The sequence below is a fragment of the Acipenser ruthenus genome, chromosome 4 (assembly GCF_902713425.1).
Source record: "Acipenser ruthenus chromosome 4, fAciRut3.2 maternal haplotype, whole genome shotgun sequence".
In the NCBI taxonomy this organism is placed as follows: Eukaryota; Metazoa; Chordata; class Actinopteri; order Acipenseriformes; family Acipenseridae; genus Acipenser; species Acipenser ruthenus.
Window position 1 is genome coordinate 80,031,961 of NC_081192.1, and position 27,626 is coordinate 80,059,586.

Genomic DNA, 27,626 nt, shown 5'->3' on the forward strand with positions numbered 1-27,626 from the left:
TTACCGGTCAGATAAAAGAAAAACATGTTTGTGCCACATCACATTTCTTTTAAAAGGATTCATTTTAAAGGGACAGTCAGGTTGTCACAACACAGTGCTACTATAGTGTAAGTTAGTTTTGCCTCGTATTCTGGTTTAATACTGTACAGATACTGTATAGTGTGGTAAATCTACTACAGCACTTTAAATGTAGTGTATAACCATGGGAAAAGCTTGGGGAATCAAAACAAATAGTACTTACGGTGTTTTAAGATGAACATTAAATGGTTGTGTGTGGTTTTTCAAGCATCAGTAAAGCCAAGTTTGTTTGTGTTCTTTTTCAGCAAAAAAAAAAAAAAAAAAAAAGTTCACATTTTTTACACAATGATTTCTACTCTGGTGGGTCTTTATGTATACTGTTGTTCTAACCTTTTTTTTCAGGTTACAGTTTACAATTGTGTACCTTTGGTGAAAAACTGTGCACATTTACCTTACCGTTACTAACATTAGCCTAACCAGAATAAATAGAACAGCATGTTTGACTTTGTCTTATATAATTTCATGACACTTACCACTGTCAAGGGAATCCTGGCCTTGATACTGGCATCAACTTGAAAGGCACAGGCCTCACCTTGACTTAAAGGCCTCAACCTCAGGGTTTTTGGCAATGGCCTCAGCCTTGTATGCCCTGACTGTCAATTTAACACTAGTTTGAACCACTGTATTTTCCTGTAACCAGAACCCCAGTCATGCCAGCTCCTTTATTGGCAGTGAAGGTGCTTGCCTCTGTATGGTGAGCAGCAGGAGCAGACAAAGAGGTGCCTCAAGTTGATGAGGAGCAAACCAATAATTACCATCTAAATAATGAGAGGCCAAGCTGGGCCGATCAGCAGGGAATTAAAAACAGCAGGAGTCTTGACTGAACAACAGCCCTAATTAAATATCCAAGGAGACTATTTTCATTCATCTTGCAATAACAACACACAATTTTATTTAAGCAGTACAGTTACACTTTATCAGCCGAATTACAGGGAATACATGTCAGGTTTTAAAAAGGTCCATTGGCAAACACATTTCAATATGGTCTGTGGCACAGAGGAAGACACCTAGGGGGAAAAACAAGCTTTCATGAGTATTTGAAGTTATGGATCATGTCCTTAACATTATCAACAGTACAATTCATGCATATGAGAAAAGAAAACTGGATACTAACCATAACTCAGTACAGGGTGATCCCCTAAACCATGTACAAATAAAACCCTTTTCATTTGGTTCCATTCTGCTGAAGGCTGTCAAGATCTCTGCTAGAGTTTTTGTTCTTGTTCAATTCATTATTATGCATAGACTGTTTGATAACAGTGACAGAAAATAACGGTAATAAATAATGGGTATGGGTTTTTAAGTTGCGTTTCTTTGTTAAAGAAGTCTAAAATTGCATTTCCTTTTTTTTTTCTTCTTTTTACTGGCCGTTCTTTTTATTTATAGTCAGATACTAGTAGTATGTATAACCTAGCGCCCTGGTGTGCTTGTAATGTTTTTGTTCAGTTTCAAAGTAGTTAATAAAGCTTTATTTGAACAAGATGGCGGCGGCCATCAGGAAACAGTGAGCCATGACTCTTTTCAAGTCGGTACTGTAAATCATAGACACATTTCCAAATACAATAATATTAATAATAATAATGATGAGATAATATTTATAGAACGAATGATTTTACAACCTTAACGACTTTCATCCGGGGCACTGTCAATGTTATACATTTAAAAAGGTCACCGGCGGCAGAAACTTTGTGGGACACAAGTAAGTATCTACTACTGTCTACAACTGTCACATTACTACGCTTTTAATATCTGTCTGTACTTGTTGTGAAGTAGACCTACATTTCACACACACACACACACACACACACACACACACACACACACACACACACACATATATATATATATATATGTGTGTGTGTGTGTGTGTGTGTGTGTGTGTGTTTATTGATTTTTATTTTCCAAATAATAATAGTTGAAGGGCTTATTGTTACCACGGTATTTTTAAATTAAATTAGTAGTATTAACTATATATATATATATATATATATATATATATATATATATATATATATATATATATATATATATAGGAAGCAGCAGGTGCATTGCATTTACTCACGCCAGCAATATTATAATTACTACAGTGGTAATGAGTTATATGCTGTAAATACCTTGTTAATGATTGTGTAACTTTCATGTACTGTACGTTTTGGCTCCAGGTTCATGTGTTGATTATTTGTTTCTTTTTTAAGCTAGCTGTTGCTCAGCATTTTCACACTTTAGCTACACCCCTGAAATACACAGTACATTATCAGTTGTCTTCATCTACAGCGATCTAAGGAGCCTGTGTATCCCAAATGATCAGCCTTTTCTTTTGGTGCAAATCCTCCTAAATCATCCCAGAATTTCAAACCAGTTTCACACTGAAATGTTATTCCTTGGTGTTTTACTTGAACCTGTATGTGCAGTCACCAAAAGGACTATACAATGGACATTTAAGACTGGTTACATCTCTGTTACTCCAGCCATAAAAAGAGAGCTTTGCAAATGCTTTTTATACATATTTCCAAAATGAGTGTACCGTTTTAAGGACAATTACCCCAACTTAAAATGGCGCAGAAGGCTAATACTAATGTAATATTTTGTAACTACAAAACTGCAGAAAATGTGAGGGTGTTCATATTAATTTTTGAATTATAGAATTGATTCTGGAAAGATAATTGGGTCATTCCATGCCAACTCAACCAGAAAAGGGACATTTTGTTGCCAGTCTGTCACAGATTTTCCTAGAAAAATTCACCTGGGGGTTTTCAGACATGCTGAGTTCAGAAATGATAGCAAAGGTCACCCTAAAGTGTGAAAGGGACCTTGACCAGAAAAATCGCCCTGGGTGCAATTTAGATGCTACCATCTTGTGTAGCACTTTATTCTACTCGTAATGACTAGGGCTTTTCAGAAAAAAATACTAGGAGCACCCTACTCACTTCTGGCAAATTGCCAGACGAGGGGTAACTGACGAGTTTTATTCGAAATTCAGCCTAACCCTTTACCCTGTAGGGCAGGGCTTCTCAACCCTGGTCCTGTGGACCCCCTGTGGCTGCTGGTTTTCATTCCTGCCAAGCTCTCAATTACTTAACTAGATCCTTAATTGAACTGATAATGTGCTTAATTAGACCTTTTTACTTGTTTTCAGCTCTTGAACAGTTGCAGTTCAAGTTACTTATCAAATGTTATAGCTAACTTGAAATATGCAACTGTTTAAGAGCTGCAAACAAGTAAACAGGTCTAATTAAGCAAATTATTAGTTCAATTAAGGGTCTAGTTAAGTAATTGAGAGCTTGTCTGGAATGAAAACCAGCAGCCACAGGGGGTTCCCAGGACCGAGTTTGAGAAGCCCTGCTGTAGGGGATGTGGGTCCTAAAATGTAAGTATTGCTGTAAGACCCTTAGGTACCAGTCTTCCAAATTCTGTGAAAAACATTTGGTTTCAAGTCCCACCACTGGTCATTAAACCCTCTTGAAATTTGAATTTTTGCTATTTGTACCAAATTTAGGCTGTAATAACTTGCGTGGGGGGACTCTGAAAAATCACCCAAAGATATGTTTGGATAGATGTTGATGAGCTCTGCAAGCATCAAGCAAAATATTATGGTATCCGGGGATTTTGGATTTTTAGCTGATTTTTGAAGTTGCATTTGTCATGCATTCAAGCATTGCTTATTGCCACTTTGGTGAGGCTAAAGTGCCTCATAGTTCTATCCAAACTGGCTATTTCTTCAACTTTGCATTCTTTGAGGATTGATCTAGAGGAAAAAGTAACAGTATGTGCTTCCACTGGCACTAGCTTGGAGTTGAGGGGTTATAAACTTGCATGGGACTTGGGACTTCCTTGTTACGATGACACATTTAAAACTACCAAAACCTTACTTAACTGGGTTTTAAAAACTAAATTCACAGTTTTTGTTTAAAAAAAAAAAACTTCCCTGTTTACAGCACCGTTTAAATACATCTGTCTCTGTCATCGAAGACGACCTAAACCAAAGACTTTCAGTTGTGCCTGAAATTGACTGATTGGCTAGCATGAGAATGCAGCAAATGGCTTTTTCACAAATGGTTGGTCAGTCAATCAGTTATCCCCCTAGGCAGGCACCACAACTTATAAAAAAAAACAAAAAAAAAAAACTTTACTATCACGTTTTGGTTTTTAAAATCCAACTGAGTAAGGTTTTGGTAGTTTCAAATGTGTCATCATAACAACGAAATCCCAAGTCCCATATGCAAGTTCATAACCCCTCAGCATCAAGCTAGTGCTATTGGAAGCCCACATACTGTTATTTTGTCCTCTAGATCAGTCCTCAGAGGATGCACAATTGAAGAAATAGCCAGTTTGGATAGAACTAACCTCAATCAAAGTGGCCATAAGCAATGCTCGAAGGCATGACAAATGCAACTTCAAAAATCCAAAATCCCCGGATACCATAATATTTTGCTTGATGCTTGTAGATCTCATCAACATCTATCCAAACATATCTTTGGGTGATTTTTTGGAGTCCCCCCACACAAGTTATTATTGCCTAAACTTGGTACAAATAGCAAAAATTAAAATTTCAAGGGGGTTTAATAACCAGTGGTGGGACTTGAAACCATAAGTTTTTCACAGAATTTGGAAGACTTGTTCCTAAGGTTCTCATAGCAATACTTTCATTTTAGGACCCACATCCCCTACAGGGTGAAGGGTTAGGCTAAGTTCGAATAAAACTAGTCTCGTCTGGCAATTTACCAGAAGTGAAAAGTCCTATTCAATACGAGTAGAACGAGGTGCTACACATGAATGGTAGTGTCTAAACTGCACCCAGGGTGATTTTTCTGGTCAAGGTCCCTTTTTCACTTTTAGGTTGACCTTTGCAAGGTCACAGGTCGAAGGGGAACTTTAAAAAAAAAAATAATGACTATCATTTATGAACTCAGTGTGTCTGAAAACCCTCAGGTGAATTTTTCTAGGAAAATCTGAGAAGGACGGGCAATGACACTGGTTGAGTTGCCATGGAATGACCCGATTGCAAATGAAGGGGTAGATGTAAGGATACGTACAAAGTGATTTGCTGGTGCAAAACCCACATAATGCAGCGTATGTTAAGAATGGTGTTCACTTCAATGTTCAGTCCAAACAATTGTGGATACAAAATTAAAATTGCATTGCGGCCAGGCAATTATTTTGCACTGTGCCCTATGTAAGCTTAAGAGCAATGCAAATTGCTCAACATGCACAAATAATGATTCGCAAATTATGATAATGAGGATCTCAATGAGCGCATCGGTCTATTTAGCGACCGCACTTACATCCCAGAGGTGACAGAGTTAGGAGTACAGAGATCATTAGGCGCTGTTTGACATTTGTGGAGCACGACAATAGGAAAAAAATAAATAAAAATGTCACAGTAAGAGCAGGAAAGTCCTCTTGGCACACGAAAAAGAAAAGTTTTCTGAGAAGGAGCTGAGAGTCCTTACGGCTAAGGTCACTCAGCATGAAACAGAGTTATTTGGAAAAGCCTCAGCCAACATTATGTTATGCTATTATCCTTAGGAAATGATATGTACTGGCCTGCCCTTTTCAGCATGACATCCAGAAATTTGCCTAGCACTCTGGAAAAGGTGGATTGGGCTATCCCTCCAGACATTCCAACTGTGCTGAAAGGAACCAGAGGCTAAGAAATGCAGAGAACACAGCACTTTCACATGTGCAGGGATAGCGGTCCCTGGATTGACACTGGAGTCTAGCTCATCCCTCAATTCAGATATTAAATCTAGGATGACCTGCGGAGTGAGACGATAACCGCATCCTCCGGCATCCCAAACAAAGTGACCCTGGGATTGAATATGGGGGGTCTTCTTCGTCTTGCCCTTCTCCTTTGAACGTGTTCCTGCCTCTCCTCAACAAGAGCCAAGTGTTGCTGCATCAGGAAGTGTACCACAGCAGCTGTCCTGAAGCCAATGACAGGTCTCTGCTGGTGTTCTGCAATACCTCATTTCGGGAGTATCGATACGATACCATGCACAGTATCATGATATTCGATACGATCACGATACTTTGGATCTTATGGCTATTACATATTAACTGGCTGCTGAATTCCTTTTTTTGCAAGTGCAAAGTGCATAAGAGGCTAACACAGAGTTAATGCTATATATATATATATATATATATATATATATATATATGTATATATATATATATATATATATATATATATATATATATATATATATATATAGTTTTTTTTTTCTGCTGAAAACAAGTTCCAGTGTATTCAAAGGTCATTGCCAGCAACTATAAAATTGAAATAAAACTGGTAAGAAAGAGGAACACTTAGTGTAAAAGACACAATTTTCATTATTTTGACATATAAAAAAAAAAGAACTCTGGCATTTCTGCCAGCTTCAAATACTCCAATTACAAGGAATCTCTTAATTCTTATATATAACAAAATAACACAGAAATACTTTTCTTGAAGCAGACTTTTTATAACTAGACCAGATGTTTTACATACAGGGGTATCTTAGTGCCCTAAAACTGTGAGCAAGGAATGAAAAAATGAAACACTGTTGTGGAAGCTGATTCACACGGTTACGTCAAGAAACGGCTTGATGAGGTTCTTGCTTGGATCGATAAACAACCAAATGAGCAAGATGGGCCAAATTGACCTCTTGTTTGTAACATTTCTTATGCCCTTAAAAAGTCACATACAACATAATACCTCCACTAACACTGTTCAAATCTTTTAGAAAGGAAAACAAGTAAACACAGAGTATAAATGCTAAAATAGACTAGTCTGATTGATTCGTGTACACTGTAAAACATTTTTTTAATGAACACAGTAATGTGTTACATTAGAGAATACACACAAACATTTGTATTCCTTAATTTTAAACACTATGTGTTCATTTTACAGTTTTATAGTCTTAGATATTTTGAAACTCATCACTTCCAAATAATGTAATAAAATGTGTTCAGTGGATAAAAAAAAAAAGAAGTATCTGTGCCAAAGAACTGCTTCTGATAGTATTGAAAACGCTGCTACCATACACAATTCAATAGTGAAAAATTAAGCCTTATATTCAATGCTACATTTCTAAAACAAAGGGCCACTAATGTGGATGCCTTCCTCTTACATGCTATTAGAACAGAATTCTAAGACAACCTCTCTGGCTACTATAATAAACTGTAAGTGCTTTTTATTGTGTTCATGCTGAACCTGCAGCCGACTGCATTGGCAGCCTTTTGCAGTGTGACTCAGAAGCTTCTAAAGGTCCTGTGCTTTCCTCTGCAGGTGAAACATCACATTGATCCTGTTATCTGTACTATGGAAACTGACATGATAGCAATGAAGTCTGTTCGTCCTTTCCACCACTCATGCATACAAATTACATTTCAAAACATCTGTCAGTTTCACAGCTATCACATTACATAGAAATAAAATACAGATTACCACAAAAGCCAAAGAATATAAAAACATCGGTAGCATTTGACATGCAGTAGCTTTAATGACACATGTCTGCAAAGTATATTTTTGCAGCTTATAGCAAATGCACTGTAATGTTCAAATAAACAAGCATCAATGAACTCCATTTTGATCAGCTTCTAGCGCATTCCTGTTTTATTTGTTATATTTGTTGTGTCTTTTTTTATAAGTAATATGCCCTGGGGATTCACTTAAACTAAAAGAACTGAAGAGACTACAGTAAAAGAAAAAAAGCAAACTTCGGCAAAGAGATCGGGGTAGCGATGTAAAAGATGCTTAAAAAAACTGGTGGTGTTTCCTCCCTTGTTTTCACTTCTTTAAAACACTTTCGATACTTTGGCTCTCCGCCTTCAACCAGATTTCCGTTGTCATCTGGCTGAAATCCAAAATAGTTCCACACCAAGCATCTTTCTCCGGCATTCACCGTTACTGCTGTACAGGGTTGCCAGATATGTATGGCATCTGTAGTAGCCCAACATAGCCAAAATTGTGTCACTTTAATTTACACATAAGTATAACCCAATAAATTCTCCAGGCACACTTCTAATGCATTCCATTAGCCCTTTCTCCTTTTCCCAATCTTCACAGTACTTCCTTCCGTACTTCGCCCTTACCCGGTGGCATCTTGACAGGTCTTGCTGTATTGAAACAAAATGAATTCCAATCAAGATTAACTAAGATTAACTACATTGATTCCTTCCGCTGATGTGATGTGATTATGTCCGCGATATATATAAATGCCATGTGAACTTTCACTGACAAGGTCAAATCACACGCAAGTAAGAACAGACTAAGGGGACCCGCTTTGCAATATATGAATTATGAAAATACAATGTTATATTGATTGGACCATGCATATAAAAAACATTTAAAAGTGGCAACATCTGCAGAAGCATGCAAAGTAGCCAAAATAATAGTAGCCCAGTTCCGCGGGAAAACTGCAAACACGGCAACCTTGCTGCTGTAATAATTTTATTTTCCCAGAAAGCGCAGGGCAGTTGGTCAGTTCCGCTAAAAGGAAATGAGTAAGCTTAGTTCATGTTGTTTTTAAAGCACACAGTTACAGAGGTGTTTTTTTTTTAATTTAGTTGTTGCCAATTATTTTTTATTATTTTCTCCCAATTTGGAATGGCCAATTATTTTTAGGCTCAGCTCACTGCTACCACCCCTGCGCTGACTCAGGAGGGTGAAGACGAACACACGCTGTCCTCCGAAGCGTGTGCCGTCAGCCGACCGCTTTTTTTCACACTGCGGACTAACCATGCAGCCACCCAAGAGCTACAGCGTCGGAGGACAATGCAGCTCTCGGGCAGCTTACAGTCAAGCCCGCAGGCGCCCGGGTCGGCCTTGGAATAGCCTGGACTCGAACCGGCGACGTCCAGGCTATAGAGCGCATCCTGCATTTCTCGCGGTGCGCCTTTACCGGATGCGCCACTCAGGAGCCCCTCACAGTTACAGAGTTTTGAGGGTGGTGGTTTACCTATCAGAAGCTTAAATTGTGCTGTCATCGTGGTGACATCAATTTGTCCAGCTTGTTTGTTGTTTTAGCAACAGCAATTGATAATTAAAGGCACAGCAGTCTGTCACAAATTTGCACATCTTGCACAGAGCCGGTGGTCATCTTTAAGCGATGTTGGCATTGAGTGTTAACGGCAATGCCTGTCCGATCATAAAACTGGACAGTTGGCAACCCTATTTTATACCGCTCTTAATTACTCGCTTCTCCAATGGTTTGCACCTTGTAAGAAGAGGTGTAAAGTTTTTGGAGGGTCAGCAATTGCCTAAGTGCAAGGCAAAATCCACATTATAATGTTTGCGCCCGCTTAGTATCCAGATCCCGCCCAATTCCATGCTCTTTTCTTCATTTGAATGCATTTCAATATCATTTTAATGGATTAATAATGGCAAAGTGCAAATTTGATAGCGGGTGCAGAACGCCAGGTGAACACCATTCTTTACATACGCCGCATTAGGGTTATTTTTTGCACATATCCTTACATCTGACCCTTAATGTCTGTTTTGCCATGTTATTGGTAAAACCTAGAGAAAGTCTCTATTTCACCATATTAAAAGGGTTTTTACAGAGGTACTTAAGAAAATATTTTTAAAGCCTTGGATTTATAATGTTTTTTTTAAATTTTTTATTTTTTTATCCCGTTCAGTAAAAACAATGTCAGACGTTGAACTTGCATCAAAGTAAGTCATGGTCTCAAGCCCAGCATGATTTCATAATCTATGAGAACAGCAATGTTAGATTTTTTTTTTCTTTTTTTCTTATATATTAGAAATGCACTGTTGAATTATTTTCAGTACCTTCCAGATATCGGTTTCAAACATTGTAACCATAGCAACATGTTGGCTCTTCCAAGCAGGCATTGGAAGTTGAATAGCTTGAGATACAGCAGAGTCAGGGGAGTGTGGGTTGTTACCATATGTGTCTCAGAATCTTTGCAGCGCGTAAATGAGTCTCATGTGTTAGGTAGTCTTTTGAAAGACAAGTAGGTAGGAGGATTAGGATTCGGTTATGCAAGGCTGGCCACACCTGGGGAAGTTTAGTCATTTGGCAACAATGACTCCATCTGTTCCTACAGTTTACACTAAATCCATGCAAAGATGTGCATCACCACATACATGTTGTCTCAAGGGCTTCACAACGTGCATGTTCCAATGGCTTAACAACAATAAATAAAAAAAAATGATTAGGATAAAGAGGTTAAGCAACCCCCATTGCTCCATTTGAGCTGAAATGAACCTTTAGCGAATCCAAACAAACTGGAAAGCTAGCACAGCCCAGGACACTAGAGTAGTGACTTTTTCGTTGTGCTGGCTTTATTAACACTGTTTGCTTTTGTGCTGCGTTGCAGGTGTAAGATCTGATCCCTACACCAGAGTAATGCAGCAGGCTCTGCAGAGGCTAGGACCATGCTCCCTGTGCTGGGGGAAGCAGTGGGGAGTTTCAGGGGCGATACTCCGAGGACAGCGCAGAACTATTTACAGCGAGACTGGTGTGTGGGAGAGAGACTACAAAGCAGAGACCAGGAGCAAGGTGGAGACGTGGTGGCGTCCTCGCATTAAGGAGCAGTGGTGCAAGGCTTCGGAAACAGATGTACGAGCTTTTCTTACAACTCAGTGTTACGATGCAATCAGGATTAGAATCATATATTTTTTTTGTGTATGATTCTAAAAAGAGAAGGGAGTTTATTTATTATTAAAGGCTCTTTAACAACTCAGACATTTAATTTAGGGGCTTTTAAGTAAGCTGTTATTTGTTTTAGAATTGTTTTTTTTCTTTTGAGAGAAATAATTTTTGCGAATAACAATTCGGAGAAAAAAAGCTGCAAGAGTAGCCCTGAAATTAATGTTAATTTAAGGACGATTGTGCTGCTCAGTTTTCTCGGTTTCTGTCTCTCTCTGTGCTCTCCAGTTATTACTGTATTAATCTTTAATCTATCCTTTAAAAGTCCAGATTGTAGACAATGTGCTCAAGATTTCTCTGTGCTCTGTAATTAACCCTAACTGATGAAATACGCAAGAGGAACTGCTAGAATATAAGGGCATTGCTTTTAAGCAAGTTTAAAGGCAAAGTTAAAGGCAAAGTAACATTTTTAGAGTGGAATAAAATAATTTTATCGTGATGCAACCAGCAAGAAACTACTGAGAACAACAATCTAGTCCCTCATCTGTTGTCATTCCAGCAAACTCCTTTTTAATATCTGTTTACCGAAATGGACAACCAAATATCCTTGTATTTGCCACTGTCTGCATCATCTGACAATGGCAGGAAAAGAGTAGCCTGTATATCTGTAATTAACTGATAACAAGGTCTTGTGTGACTCCTCAATATGTCAGTCCCATTCACTGATTAAATAAAAAGGAAATTAACAGTAAATGCCAGCCAAATAATCTGCATAATCACTGTTTTGCTTTTGTATTAGATCCCACCCACATCCTATAGACACTGTGGTACTGTAGTCCCTTTCCTCCCTTTTATCTGTGAGATGTGACTGTGACTGTGGTCTGACTTGCAAAACTGCAGAAAAATGATTAAGGGTCAGTTACTACTTTCAGTTATTCTGATTGTTCTTCTAGTTCAACGAAGAAAGTTTAGATGAATGTCATCTTAACTAATATATTCTTGTTGTAATTTTTTGTTTCAGACCACATTTTTAAGTTTAGAGCTCTTCAGAGCTCTTGAACATGTCTTCTCTCTAAGTACAGCTGCTATGCTATGGTGTAACAATTAACCTGCCCCTATGCAACACTTTGTCTCCAGTGGATGTCAAAAATACATCAGTTAGAAATACTCTGATGTGCCAGCTGTGCTAAGTTTTCTGAGAATGTGAAAGAAGAAGAATACATGAGTTAAGATAGCAGTGATACAGTATGTCATACAGCTCTTTATCATGGATCTTGCTTCTGTATAAAACTGTCTGATTTGCTTTCCTGATCTTTCAGAAATCCCGGCCCAAGTTTTACATGCTGTCGATGTTCCCCTATCCATCAGGGAAGCTGCACATGGGCCATGTCCGAGTGTACACCATCAGTGACACGATTGCACACTTTCAAAGGATGAGAGGAAATCAGGTATGGCATGGCTTCGGTTCTGTATCATATCGACCACTTTATGGGACAGTTCAAAGTCTGTGTATAAGTGTTAAATTTGCCATGGATCATTAATTACTTGCATTGTTTCAAATTCAGTTTACAGAATTATTGCCCTGTAGTTCTAGTTGCCTGCAATAGATAAATGTAATCCAGACTAGGCCAGCAAAAATATTTATGGGAGTAAGAGCCACGTTTTCTATAGTTTTGCAGACAATAAATCGCTGTTCACTAGATGGTGCTGGGGCTTACTGATATAAAGACACTTTGGCTGCTTTAGCCTACGTTCGCTATGTCTATGGCAGACAACTAGAAGTGAGGAGCAGCTTCTGAATCCATTTCAAAGCACGGTACACTAACTCTCTTGAACTTCGTATGGAAAAACCTTTAAAAGAGCCTAGAAGGAATATAAAGCTCTTCATAAAGGTTTAAATTACAGAAGGAGAATAAATGGTGTTGTCTGAGATCATTCCTGTAGAAAACAACACAGCAGAGGATGCAGGTGGTGTTGCCCAAGACAGAGCAGAGGCAGGAGAAATGGGCTTTAATGAGCTATTTTCCCTCAGGAGTGCAAGGAACCCCTTCAACTAGCATGTCCCTCTTGCTTGATGGGTGGTGCCTAATTTACCAGCTGCCACTGGCTACACTACCTTCTCCTAGCAGCCAGGCTCGCTGTGCACGCTCTTCACAATCCTGCCTTTCTGTTACCTGTTATCATTTGCCTCAGAGAAACCTAATTGGTTTGTAGCTAAGGGGATACGCTGACTCTCTGCATGGGTCTGCAAGCGACAGAACTGTCAAGAGAAGAAGTTCAGTTTCTCACCTAAGAAATAATACAGAAGCAAAAGATTTTTTCCAATGTTTTGGAGAGCCTTGCAAACACACTGACCTACGCACACAAGGCATCTCCCACGCAAACATTCCTTGCAGAAGCATTTGTTTTCTGCTACAAACTACCGAGTAGCTCAAATTGCACAGCGTCCTCAAGATTTTGCTGTTAAAAAAAATACTTCATCCAGTGTTTGAGCCAAACCGATCGCCAGACGAGATTGTGTTTTTATGCATGCCTAAAAAAACCCAGCAATTATCAGTAGTTCAGCTGTTGCCAACAGCACCATTGTTTGGAGGGGTTTGGCCATTGGTTCAAAAACCTGACCACTCCTATATAGCTATTAAAATAATTCCTGCTTAGGTTCCAAGAATATATTTTTTTTCTTACGTTATTTAGCCCTGGGTATATTTTATGCATAAAGTTTAGTATTGTAATAGAATGGGTAATTACTTCACAAAGCTGTGCACCCCCTGTGTATATTGCACTCTTATTGCATTCAAGATTAAACTTTAATTGAGTAAACTGTTTTGTATATTAATCTGCCAGACACTTGACTGCGAGTATCAAAGTGACAGTGCACTCCTGAGACTGGTAGTTTATTTTAGTTGGTGTACATACTGTATAGAAACAAAATGCTTTGGGATTAACAACACTGTTTCATCTTTAGCCAGGGTGAATGTTTTTCTTTTTTTTTTTACCCTTAAAATGTATAAAAACCACATTAACATAACAGCCTTAAGGGTCTCTTATTGACTTTAAGGATTTAACCCCTTAAGGATGTAACAAGCAAGGACTTAATTAACAACCACACCTTGCTGTTTTGCTGTTTGAGCTTTTTGTATTTTCCATTTTTTGAATACATTTTTTGAATTTGTCTCACCTTGCACACTATGTGCTCATAGTGTCACCAGGTGAGCTACTCTGAGACCCCTTAGGCTGTTTCATTTTGTTTGTTCCATCCTTTGTACAAAACCTTGCTGCACTGTGGCATGGTAAGTTGGCTTTATGCAGTGAAAGGCTAAAAGCCTTTAAAGGGCTAACTTAAATGTGACATTACTGTTAGAAAAGCAGCTGGTATGTGTGTTTTTATTCGAAGAGCATAAACAACATTTACAGATTGATTAGAAGCATAAATGAAAAAAAAAAGTCTTCATTAGGAAATGCTAGGGAGCACAGTGGCTTTGCGATGGGGTGTATGAAGTGTTGCCTGTCAAGGTGGCCAGGTGACTTTCACCCTCCTGGAACCTTCGAGTGGCCAGTAAGTGATTGGGTGACTGACGTGCCCTGTCATTGTTTTGAGGTCTGAGGTACTTCGGCAGAGTGGCACAATGATTTTTTTAAATGTTTTTATGGCAGTCTAAATATTCTAATTTCTCCTGCACGTCCCCGTGCCGGAAGGGGGTTTCCATGGCTACCTGTAGAGTTCCTTAACCCCTCAGTGACGTCTAAAATCCAAAACAATCAGATTCTGTAAGTTATTATCTAACACGTAGGACATGGATAAGACAAAAAATTATATTGTACAAACGTAGTGCTATGAAAACACTAATTAAATTGACATGTTTAAGTATTCCTCAAATAAACCTGCATTAAACATTGCAGAGGGCTCAGCTTTCAAGAAACCAAGCAGGTTCAGTGAGGGTTCACACTAAAGGGAAACGACTGTTACTGTAGCTGTGGAGATACAGTAACTGGAAGGAGGAAGTGAAACTGGAAATACTGGCGAAATTTAAAACCATTGGGCTATTAAAAACAATACAATTCATAGCACTCACCCACCAGGTACAGTATTATGGAAAAAAAGGTCAACATTCAAGCAACATCACTCAGAACTATACAGAACGATTGCAAGCATCATAAAAACGTTAAGTGAAGGTACAAAAAAAAAAAAAGGTTTGTTTGACAGAAAAAAAAGGTGTTGAAGTTTTGGGGACAATTTCACTTTCTAGATGAACTGACCTAAGAAGTTCAAGACTACCTGAAAGTAAAGAATGCATGTTTGCTGTGTGTTTCTATCATTACTTATGGAACCCTCTAGTATATCTACTATATGTGTTGATTTACATCCCTCCCCAGTCTTATTATTTATTTGGATGCATATCCTAGTCTGGGCTGGCTGGAGATTATCTGGGATTAACATTCTAATGTGGTGTTCATTTTCAAATAGACACGAAACGAGAATACATAACCCTGCTCACATTCGAAAGGGTTGACATTTGTTCAAATGAGGAGGCTGCATTATTAAAACAGCAATGTGGCCTTTATAAAATGTGTTAAAAGACAGCTTTCTGTGTATCAAAAATCACTGTACACAATCTGCATATCTGTATTATTTTTCGTGTGGATAATTAAAAAAAAAAAAAAAAAAAAATGAAATTGTAAAAAAATAATAAGAAGAGACGTTTGTGGTAAATCTTCAGCTGAGTGCAAATATTCTTAAAGAACACAAACTACTCCCTGATATTTTCCCTACAAAATGCAGTGGCATATTGATATTTTAAATTACCGTACAGTCAGCCCTGCTTAATGTCATTTTTTTAAATGTCACACTTACTATCACCACATTAAAATAGCCGTGACAAAATATAATTGGGAATCAGTGGGGGCTCTTGATATTATCACTTTGGTTATAGTCGCACACCGGTTGATAGCCACCATCTCAACTATCAACTGATTTCCTCCCTAGTTGATATTCGCGTGCAATTTACATGAAGAGACGTGTACCCCCAGGGGCAACCTAGCAGACACCTGATTTGAAAAAAATAACAATCGCACAAACCACTTTGCCCACTGGCTGGTGTAATGTAAACACTGCTGTAGCTTGTGCGCAGTCGGGTGCTGTGGATTCGACCCCATGGCCTGTTTTGCGGCTCAACAAATGGAATCCAGTTCTGACACGATAGTGATCTCTAAGCGGCTGAATGCCAAGGCAATCCAACATCAGCAACAATGGAATAGTTAAAGGGAATAGTCAAAAACTGAATCGTACTCGCTGCTATGAGAATTACGAAACTGAGAGATGTTAGTCTTAGTGGTACTTCAAACTCTATCTACACCTGGCTAGTAGAATCAGGGCATTTGGTGGTGTAGGGTGTGGTTATCATTTTATATACCTCCAAACCCTTATTCTCAAATCTACACCTTCTAATATTGAATGATAATGGACCTGAAACTACAAAAGTACAGTTGCCATGTGCTCGAGGTCTGCAATCACAGACTGACCAGATGTTTGGCCTTTGGTAGATATTAGAAGTATCAGTACATAGCTAACAGCAGCCTTCATACTGAAAGCCAAGCCCAGATCGAAATGGAAATAGCAGATTGCTTTAAAGATGCAGGATTTGCATTAATATTGAGAGATGTTTCTATGTTTTAATTGAATCTTAATCCGTTTCCATGTATAATTGATACGGACAATCATGATACAGCATGGGACTTCAGTCTTTCTTCCTACAGGAACCACAGTTCGAGTTTTGCCATATATGCCCCTCTCCCCCGTTTTTTTTTTCTTCTCTCTCTCTCCCTATATTTACCAATTACAAAATCAGGACTCCAAACATCTTACGGAAGCTCAGTACAGTACTTCATTAGATTCAAGGTTAACAAGATTTGAAGCATGTCAATATGGTATTTAATGCACTGCTACCGAAATTACTTCCTTCGCTGTTTCCAAGGCTACACATTCAGTACTGTCCTAATCACAGGCTCTTTGTTATTTGGATAGTGCATGTGGTGTTGATTTTAACAGCAACCTGTTTTTTCTGGAACCAGCAAACTAAGTTACTTGGCTGTGTACACGCAGGCAGCATCTTTCCCTCACAGGCAGATCTGTATTTTAAATGTCACATCACACAAGCTTTCAAACAGTATATGAAACATGATTTAAGTGCTTATTAGTATTCACGATGCACTGGAAATTGCATTTCCTTCACTACAAGCTGTATGTTAAGGCTCTTTTCATAAGTGCAATATACAGGGGCACAGATTAAACTAAGGAATGATCCCATAGCATGAATGTACAAAGCCCTGGCAGCCACAGTGTGCAGTGCATAATGCTAAGCACAGCAGATTAACGTATGCCAGTAACGTCAACGGCACCAGAGCCTTTCTAAAAGTGGAAGGGCCAAGGTCATCTCAAGAAGTAAAAGTATGCGAAGAGCATAACCGCAACTAAACATTGTGTGCTGTACAAGTGTCTTTTTTCCCCGCTGTGCACGTTTCTTTTGTCAAAAATGGAAATTTGTAGAATTTGATTATTATATTAATTTAAAAAAAAATACAATAAATATCCATAAATGCAATAAATATACAGTATATATACAGTACTGTGCAAAAGTTTTAGGCAGGTGTGAAAAAATGCTGTAAAGTAAGAATGCTTTCAAAAATAGACATGTTAATAGTTTATATTTATCAATTAACAAAATGCAAAGTGAGTGAACAGAAGAAAAATCTACATCAAATCAATATTTGGTGTGACCACCCTTTGCCTTCAAAACAGCATCAATTCTTCTAGGTACACTTGCACACAGTTTTTGAAGGAACTCGGCAGGTAGGTTGGCCCAAACATCTTGGAGAACTAACCACAGTTCTTCTGTGGATTTAGGTAGCCTCAGTTGCTTCTCTCTCTTCATGTAATCCCAGACAGACTTGATGATGTTGAGATCAGGGCTCTGTGGGGGCCATACCATCACTTCCAGGACTCCTTGTTCTTCTTTACGCTGAAGATAGTTCTTAATGACATTCGCTGTATGTTTGGGGTCGTTGTCATGCTGCAGAATAAATCTGGGGCCAATCAGATGCCTCCCTGATGGTATTGCATGATGGATAAGTATCTGCCTGTACTTCTCAGCATTGAGGAGACCATTAATTCTGACCAAATTTGCAGAAATGCAGCCCCAAACTTGCAAGGAACCTCCACCATGCTTCACTGTTGCCTGCAGACACTCATTCGTGTACCGCTCTCCAGCCCTTCGGCGAACAAACTGCCTTCTGCTACAGCCAAATATTTCAAATTTTGACTCATCAGTCCAGAGCACCTGCTGCCATTTTTCTGCACCCCAGTTCCTGTGTTTTCGTGCATAGTTGAGTCGCTTGGCCTTGTTTCCACGTCGGAGGTATGGCTTTTTGGCTGCAAGTCTTCCATGAAGGCCACTTCTGACCAGACTTCTCCGGACAGTAGATGGGTGTACCAGGGTCCCACTGTTTAATGCCAATTTTGAGCTGATGGCACTGCTGGACATTTTCCGATTGCGAAGGGAAGTAAGCATGATGTGTCTTTCATCTGCTGCAGTAAGTTTCCTTGGCCGACCACTGCGTCTACGGTCCTCAACGTTGCCCGTTTCTTTGTGCTTCTTCAAAAGAGCTTGGACAGCACATCTGGAAACCCCTGTCTGCCTTGAAATTTCTGCCTGGGAGAGACCTTGCTGATGCAGTATAACTACCTTGTGTCTTGTTGCTGTGCTCAGTCTTGCCTGGTGTATGACTTTTGACAGTAAACTGTCTTCAGCAACCTCACCTTGTTAGTTGAGTTTTATTCCTCCTACACAGCTGTTTCTGTTTCAGTTAATGATTGTGTTTCAACCTACATATTGAATTGATGATCATTAGCATCTGTTTGGTATAATTGTTTAATCATACACCTGACTATATGCCTACAAAATCCCTGACTTTGTGCAAGTGTACCTAGAAGAATTGATGCTGTTTTGAAGGCAAAGGGTGGTCACACCAAATATGGATTTGATTTAGATTTTTCTTCTGTTCACTCACTTTGCATTTAGTTAATTGATAAATATAATCGATTAACATGTCTATTTTTGAAAGCATTCTTACTTTACAGCATTTTTTCACACCTGCCTAAAACTTTTGCACAGTACTGTGTATATATAATATTACATAGAACGCATTAAAATAAGAATGCATATTTAGATATTACATCCAGTTCAATTCATATTAGTCAACTCTTTACTTGTACCCATTATAATTCATAACAATACAGAGTTAATATAAATATGAAGACAGTAACATGGGTTATTCATACATGCCAGTATTAGTGAGATAAGTTGATGCCTTCTACCATATGTTTTTTTTAAATTCTGAAGTTTGTTATTTAAACAATAGGAGATTTGTGCTGTTTATATTAGCTAACAATGAATTCTTCCATAGTTGTAAAGCAGGTGGGTTGGAGTCTTTCCAGGACAGTAATACAGCTTTCTTTGCAACTGAAAGAGTGGAAAGGATACCCTTTTAAAGTGGTTTTATTAGTGAAAGTAGTGAGGTGTCCACAAGAAGTCTAGCTGAAAGTGGAATATCATAATCTATTATTTTAGACAAATGGGATCAAATGTTTTTCCCAATTCCATATCACATGTATTAGGGATCCTGTATCAGTGCCGCATCTCCAGCATTCATTTTGAATCACTTAAGCCACAGGTATACATTATTTTAGGGTATAATATACTCAATGTAATAATTTAAAGTGAATTAACCTTTAATTTGCATTAGGAGAAAAACATGTTATGTTACTCCAAACTCGAGCACCCATCATTTCTTAGCTTATTATTCATTGTGATGAATTCTGTATTGTGGGAATCTCTGATTATGGCATAAAGTTTAGTTACAAATTTGCAATTAAACTGCTGTTGTTTTTGGTACAGGTCCTAAATCCGATGGGGTGGGATGCATTTGGACTTCCAGCTGAAAACGCTGCAATAGAGCGTGGTTTGGATCCAGAGGAATGGACGAAAAGGTAACTTTTAGAGATGGTGCTACAGTAAAAGCAAAGGAAGAGTTTGACTATGATTTCATTTAGGTTAGATTAGATTTGAAATACAGTAGGTATATAAATTAGGGTTAAGGTGGTATTGCTGTGTTTATAACAGTGCATTACATAAGTAAGCTTAGTAAATTCACTAACATATAAATATGTCTTCAGTGCAAAACATTGTCGAAAAAATAGGACTAATGCATGTCTTGTTTCATATATATGTATTTACATCCTGACAGGTGTAATACAAATGTGTTTTAATTCATTTTTTCCCCCCACAGTAATATTGCACACATGAGAGAACAGCTGAACAGTCTTGGTCTCTGCTTTAATTGGGACAGGGTGAGTGATTTCATCATCCCTAAAACTTCAGATCCAATTACCAGAACGTAGCCAAGCAATTAAAACAAAAGGAAAACAAATAGTTTTGTCTCCAGGGGCCGGTTGTACTAAACAGATCCGATCCTGGATCCAGGCTCCGATCTTCCTCGTATTGGGTTGCTCTAAAACGATCAGCGCTTATCCTGAGCTCATTTTCGGCTCAAAATCTGATCCTATTTCGATCTTGCTTCAGACCAAGATCAGAATCGGATCAGAGCTTGATCGAACGTTTTGTAAATGGACCATGCATCATCAAAATACATAACTGAAACCTTTTTAAAATTGCTAAAGTAATATTTAAATAAGCACTATACTGAATTTGGATAATTTTAACAATAACTTAATAAACTTTAAAAGCTGCTTGCAGGGATATCCAAAAATATTTCCTTCAGATTGAAACAGAGATCATCTTTTTAGAAAACATTAAGCAGCAATGCATTTAAAAGTAGCTGTAACAGTACTGTATTAAGATAATATCAATTAGAAAAAAAACTTTGTACAATATTAGTTTAGTTGTGTTCAGCTTTAGCTGACATTTCTGTTTTCGCATTATAGCTACAGAAAAAAAATAGACCTGACTGCGTAATGAGGTTTCATAAATATTATTTCTACGTTTTGTGTGTTGACAAAGTCATACTGGCGTTATCATGTTATCAATTACAATTAAATCATTGATTTAATTAGATTTAACGTTGTATATTTTATTGGAAAAACTTTATAACTGACACAAAATTGATTGGCAATTATGAACATAATATTCACCCTTTCTAGTCTAAGCTTTGAGTTCTTAAGTGCCTCTGCACTTTCTCTTTAATCAGGGCTATTTAGGAAAATAATCCAGCTGCATGGAGAGCAAATGAAATGGGCAAGGGCTCTGAAGTAGCCGTTAATGGGAAGGAAAGGTCAGGGTGGCGTTGTTCCATAATTAAGTACAGTGCTTGAAATGGAAAAAAAAAGTGGAGGTACTCACAGTACTCTCAGGCTCCCTGTCCAACTCTCTCTCTGACTCCCTCCTTTCCACCTCTATGTCTGTCTCCCTGCCCAGCTCTCTCTCTGTCTCCCTTTCCACCTCTGTGTCTGTCTCCCTGTCCAGCTGTCTCTCTTTCCCTCTCTCCCTGTCCAGCTGTCTCTGCTCCCTGTCCATCTGACCTGCTCAGATTTAAGTGAAATATAAAGTCTCTGTTTTAATTTCAAATGACAATAAATTCACAATTAAAATAATACTTGTTGAAACACAAAACATATATTTTATTGGAAACACTGAAAGTATCAACTGTAATTATTAGCTTTTGCTTACAATTTTTTTGTCTACATTGAATCTGAGCTCATGGAAAAGTACCCGCTATACATTCACAATTAATATTGTATTGTTAAATTAATTTAAATATTATATTACTATGTTACAGGTAGATATTAGCTGCAAGTGAACGTTTCAAGCTAACATAATTGAATTACATATATATATATATTTTTTTTAAATGATGGTACATGTAATAAATAACGAAGTTGTTGTCACAAGTCTATTTCTGCCAAACTTCTGTAAAACTGGCCAGCGTTAATTTGCACAACTTTACTGCGCTCGTTCTACTCAACCCCCTTCAAATCTAACTGGATGCAGGCTTTGTTTGCTTCCTCTGTGTATGGTCCAGGAGTGTTCACCATTGACTCAAAAACTCGGATTTGTCGAGCTAACAATTTGTCTGCTTCAGGAAGGGTTGTTTCATGTTGCTGAAAGTGGCGAGAAAGATCACTTAATTCAACCAAAGCATCAAACATAAACCCCCAAATTGTGAACAAAGGGAGACAATCTGAGGGCACTGTCCAGTCCAGCATACTCTCTCTCTCTCTCTCTCGAATCTCTGTGTCACTGGAAGCTTTCGAAAAGTGCTCATGGAGTGCTTGATAATTCTCCCACACTGCTTTCACACTTATTTCACTGGACGCTATCCAGCGGATTGACAAAATGCAGCCATTGTCTTAATAAACGCTGTCCGGTTTCTTTTGCACATTGACCCAGTTCTGTTTGATTTTTTGGAGAGGCATGGTACAGTGTTGGTACTTAGATCACCACTGTTTAAATGACTTCAATTGACCCCTAAGTCTATTTTAGCTAAAAGGATTCCATGTGAGTTGTTTGTTTCCCACAGGTTATATTTAGGCTCCTTTCATTTATACCAAATTATCCTTGGTATTCCAAATTGCTATTCCCTAAGGATGATTGCTTTCGACTTGTGAAACGATAAGGAAACAAATATTTGTTTTGGGTTCATTAATATTATATTGTGACACAGGAATCTGGTAGGCAGTGTATTCATGTCATGTTCACTTAGGAGTGGCAGTATGACACCTCAGCGCATCTGGTTTTGTAAGATTTCTCCCTCTGATTTTTTTTTTTTTTCTTCCTCTAAATCGTGCAGAAGATATATCAACCATGTCAGATCTTTTTAATGATTGAACAAGTAGCTGTTTGTTTTTAGGTAGCCCAAAAAGCTTAATAGATGTTCTTACTGGTATGTCCTATTTTTCCAAGCAATTTTCACTAAGTAGCACAAATCATGTTTTATTTAGATTTAATAGCTTAAATTATTCATATAGTGATGCTTAAAAATGTCACATTCAACAAGTTGCTTCCCAAGTTGCCAGAAATGTGGGCATGTGATGGGGTCCTAAGTCTAAGATGCTTCTGGTAGGATATTCATTTAAAAAAATCCTGGTGTCTGATGATCTTGAGGTCTGCTTTGAGAAATGTAGCCAGGTTGTGGCCACTGCTCCCATTTAACGAGGTTCTGTCAAGCACAGAATTTATTTTAAAGTTTTATTGATGGCCTATACGTTTATAAATATCCTTGGCCCTGATTAGCTTAGCGATTTGAAATTCCCTAATGTTACTGGTTGTCTATTGAGATCTGCAGATACTGGTTTATTTGCTTCCCCAAGGTTCTGGGTAGTCTACTGATGGCAGTGCCGTCAGTCGTTATGCACCTTGGCTGTAAAATTCGCTGCCTACAGTCTCTTCCATGCACATGTATCTGGTACAGTGTGTTGAGGACCCTCTGAATGTACCTGTGGATGCTGGTACTGTACTATAGAGGAATCTGTTGTATTGTAATACCTTCTGCACATCAGACAAGTCCAAGTAAATGTAAAACCTGGAAAACAAAATGATTTACAGAAAGAGATGTGCATGAGTTGTTATGCCAACGAAAGGTCGATGAAAATGGTGATTACACCTTTCAGCAATTTAAATTCAACCTTTTTTTTTCCAGATGCTATATACAGCGTCTACCAACACTGCTGTGGTTGTGTGTTCTGTAACACAGGACTGGCTTCCTGTGTTGCTATTAAAGGACATAATCCCAGGTTGCTGCCACAGTGTAACAGTAATTGTCACTTTTAGTAAAGCCTGTTATTACAAGACTGACTGTACATCCTGTAGGAATAAGAGAAAGTCTGTATAATACAGGATTTTAATCGTTTTCATACGTTTTTTATGTTTTCTTGTTTGGGTCGTTTCTGTTGGGTCAGATGAAATGATTTTTTATGTTTTTCAGTATTCCCTGGGATCTTTGTAGTCACACACATGGAGTCTATTTAATTAATTTAAACAGTTGCACACCTAAATAATGCGCTGATTTAAATCACTGAGATATCATTGAAATATGTACCCTAATTCTGTAGCAACATCATTTGTAGATGTCAGTTAAAACAGATGCAAGGTTTCTTCATAATAGTTTATTCTGATCCAATTGACTCCAGTAGGCAGTATCTTATTATTGTATTAATAATCATGCGTAAATCTATAGCTTTTCTTGGTTATGTAGCTTCTTTTGTTTAATTGGGCAATTTATGTATATAAATTATATAAGTGATGGTGTCTATTTGTGAGAAGTTTTTTTCTGCTTGTTTTTGTTCACAGATAGTTTAGATACATGCACTCAAAATATACGTTGTTTGAAAAAAGCCTCCATACAAAATTAAAAAAATAAAGATATGACATATATTGCAACTTGAGGGCAATGTGCCTAATATACATGCCACTATCGCAGAAACGAGTGTGGTTGGATTGGTCATGTGGTGGTGACTGTTTGTTGATTTGGAAAGTAATTGCCTATTAATGATGGAAAACTTGAGAGTGCTTAAGAGGCCTCAGATTAGAATACTTTTGTTTTGGTTTGGTTCTTCTTATTTCTATTTGTTTTTGTTTTAAAAATGGGAGTACATTAGCACTGTGTTTCCAAATGTTGCTTTCTTTACTCTAACAACATGCCCCATAACTGACTCCTCTGCTAAACTTACGTGCAGAACGAAAAGGAAATCTGAAAGCTACTGAGTGAGTGAACAGTGGAGCTAAACAAATTATTTATTTCTTAGCAGACACCCTTATCCAGGGTGACTTACAATTGTTACAAGATATCACATTATTTTTACATACAATTACCCATTTATACAGTTGGGTTTTTACTGGAGCAATCTACCTTGCTCAAGGGTACAGCAGCAGTGTCCCCCACCTGGGATTGAACCCACGACCCTCCGGTCAAGAGTCCAGAGCCCTAACCACTACTCCACACTGCTGCCCCAATGGGTGTTGCACGTGATTTGAAAGTTGGCGAGTATGGAAGGCCACCCGGGTCTAAAACACATTGCTTAGTACACTTTTCAAATATTTATTACACGTTCTAATTTGATTTTGGTACATGTTGTAATTCTATTTATTACGCATATTAATTTGGCCAATCAGATCACTGAAAATTTAATGCAAATCAATGCATTTTAAGAAAATAGTATGTGTAATAAATTATCCAATTAAAAGTCGCCTTATATCTGCCATTCCCGCCCAATTCGTGGTGGTATATGGACTTGGCATTGAGTAAAGTCTAGTGAAAGATGGACAGACCCAGACCCTCAGAGACAAGCATCCACCAGTGGTTTCAGAGCCTTAGAAATTGGTTTAATTCAGTGGTAACCCCACTGTAACTAATGTGTCATTTTAAACAAGTGTTGAAAGATCTGACATTGAATCTAATGTTAGCTATGGTAACTCAATATTTTAATGTAAATCTGAAATAAATATAATTAGAAAATAAAAAAAAAGATTGTGTACATTGTTAATACAAACAGCCGTGTTACATGACGGTCAACATTGTCTGTCTCAAAAAGTCAGCAGCACTCAGCAAATCTATATTTGCACCATAGAAGAAAATCCCTTGATTTGCAATTTTCCTTATTCTTGATTTTTAAAAAGATGTTATCCCAAATGTGATTGGGCTACTCTTGTAATTACGCTGCATGACTGTAAAATGACCAGCCCCTATGTAGAAAATACGTAGTTCATTTACATTTATTTAGAACACGTACTATTTAATGTATTCCGATTGGTCCAAATCAGTATGCGTGCTAAATATTTGAAACGTGTACGTTTTTAACCCGGATGGCCTTCCATAGGTGAGTCACATGATGCGATTCTGTGAGAACATACATCTGAATAAGAACAAGCAGATTTTCAAAGTTGAACATTTAACATAAATAGTAAGTGATTTTTTTTTGTTGGTTTTTTTAGTTTTGTTTAGCACCGTAGTAGTTAACACTGGTGCAGTACGTAATTTGTGAATTTAACTGTTTGTCCTGCAATATACAATATAAATCTGAAAAGCAATAACATAAATTAAATGCATGTTCCAGTTATTATTTCTATGTGTATCTCAGTATATCGCTGACCTTGTTATATAGTGTGTTTATACTGAACTCTGACACAGTAAATATAAAATAAAAATAAGAATGTGTTTCCTGAAAACATATTTGTCAATAAGGGATTAAAAGCTGTAGGAAACACTCGGAAATATACCCGCTTCTTTCTTCTAGTTATGAGCTCTTGATTATTGCATTTCCTTACCCAGATCAACGCCACAATCTTCTCTCATTCTACGCAGGAAATAACAACCTGTCAGCCTGACTATTATAAATGGACTCAGTACCTCTTTGTCAAGCTTTTTGAAGCCGGACTGGCCTACCAGAAAGAGGTGAGTGGTCTTAAATTATTTAGAAGATGCCAGGTCTGGGGTCACGAATTCCCTGTGCAGTGTGACTCACAGTCAGGGGAGCGCAGGTTCGCCTCGTGGTTGTGCAAAGTCTTCGCTGGGGTTTTCCCAGGGAGCAAAATCGACAGGGACCAAGACACCTCACAGCACTTACTGGCCAGGCACCCGATGAGCGCAAGCGTCCGTCTGCTGGGCTGGTCATTGTCCTGTCTTGCGTGTCTTGAGCGTCCTTGTGGAAATGCTGCGCTCTGGTTTATTGTTAGCGGTGATCTAGTCACAACCCCATAGAGGACTGAGGCATTGTGGCTGCCTGTTCCAGAGCGGACAGAGAGCCTCCCTTCAGCACCAGCACTAAATTACTCAGGTGCTGGCTTTAGCGTTGTGACCATCATTTTATAACGAGCAAAAACAAAAAAATCAATACTGTGTGTCGTTTCTAACTCAACTCATAGATTTTCATCAGTCTCCTTTGCCCAACTCATTCATTATTGAAGAGATTTGAGTTTGTCCCGTTAAGATCATCTACAGGGAAAAAAACAAAAAAAAACTTTCCAAAGTGAATCACGAGACACAATAATAAAAAAGGAATGGAAATAAAAAAACATTTTTCATAGATTAGTAGTTTTCAACCATTTGGCAATAATCTAAGGGCCACCAAATACCGTAAAACAAACCCATCAACCAATATATAAAATGCATTGTACTGTATTATACAGTAGGCACTTTGCTTAGGTAGCCTACATTTCTGCTAGTCACCATGACTGACCTTGTCTTTTGTTACTTAGAGATCCTTAATCATTTAAAGTGGTTATAGCTGATGAAATGTAATCCCACAAATCTTTCCTGACATGCATTTCATTCACTGTGGCCAATAAGCCTGACAGGTATTGAAATAAACACTTTTTATAGCTAATGTATTTTTCATAAAAAAATATATAACCTGCTACCATAGTAAGTTAAAGAAAGCTCTGTTGGAATGCCTTAAATGTCACGTAGTTTTGCACTTCCTGGGTCATTTGCCCAGAGATTGAAATGGGCCCAACCCCTAACCGTGCAGCTGCTTCCCTTGATGACTGACATACCCTAAAGACACCGCTGAGGGGAAGTGACTAAGGAAGCGAAAAGAAACAGAATGCCTGAAAGTAGGGTGCAAACCGAGCACTGTCATTAAACTGGTACGGAACCAGATATACTTTTTAAAATAAAATACATATTTGCTATAACAAATGCACGTGTGGTTGAAATTGTGGAATTATTTCATTAGCCCCTTTGAACATATTAACGAATGGTAATTTGTTTTCTCTTTAAATAAACGCAGTATTCTCAGGTGCCCACCCTTGCCTTAATTCTCAAGCCATCATGACCCTGCTGTAGCCATGTCCTTAATTATTCAGTTAATCAGTCCAGAGACTTAGTACTATAATTAAGGACCTGCAAATATTTAATTCAAGTCTTTGTTCTGTTTTGTGTATTAAC

The 27,626-nt window shown here is 38.1% G+C and overlaps 1 protein-coding gene across 1 annotated transcript in view; it reads left to right on the forward strand.

Moving 5' to 3' along the window:
* Nucleotides 1-1,567: 1,567 nt before the first annotated feature.
* The window catches only part of LOC117399402 (leucine--tRNA ligase, mitochondrial-like), a 79,204-nt gene continuing 53,145 nt past the window's right edge, over nucleotides 1,568-27,626 (forward strand). The window contains exons 1-6 of the mRNA XM_033998521.3: nucleotides 1,568-1,777; nucleotides 10,402-10,643; nucleotides 11,993-12,121; nucleotides 19,625-19,716; nucleotides 20,016-20,076; nucleotides 26,043-26,132. Of these exons, the coding sequence (XP_033854412.2) occupies nucleotides 10,431-10,643; nucleotides 11,993-12,121; nucleotides 19,625-19,716; nucleotides 20,016-20,076; nucleotides 26,043-26,132 (585 nt within the window). The 5' untranslated portion in view covers nucleotides 1,568-1,777; nucleotides 10,402-10,430. The remainder of the gene's footprint in view (nucleotides 1,778-10,401; nucleotides 10,644-11,992; nucleotides 12,122-19,624; nucleotides 19,717-20,015; nucleotides 20,077-26,042; nucleotides 26,133-27,626) is intronic.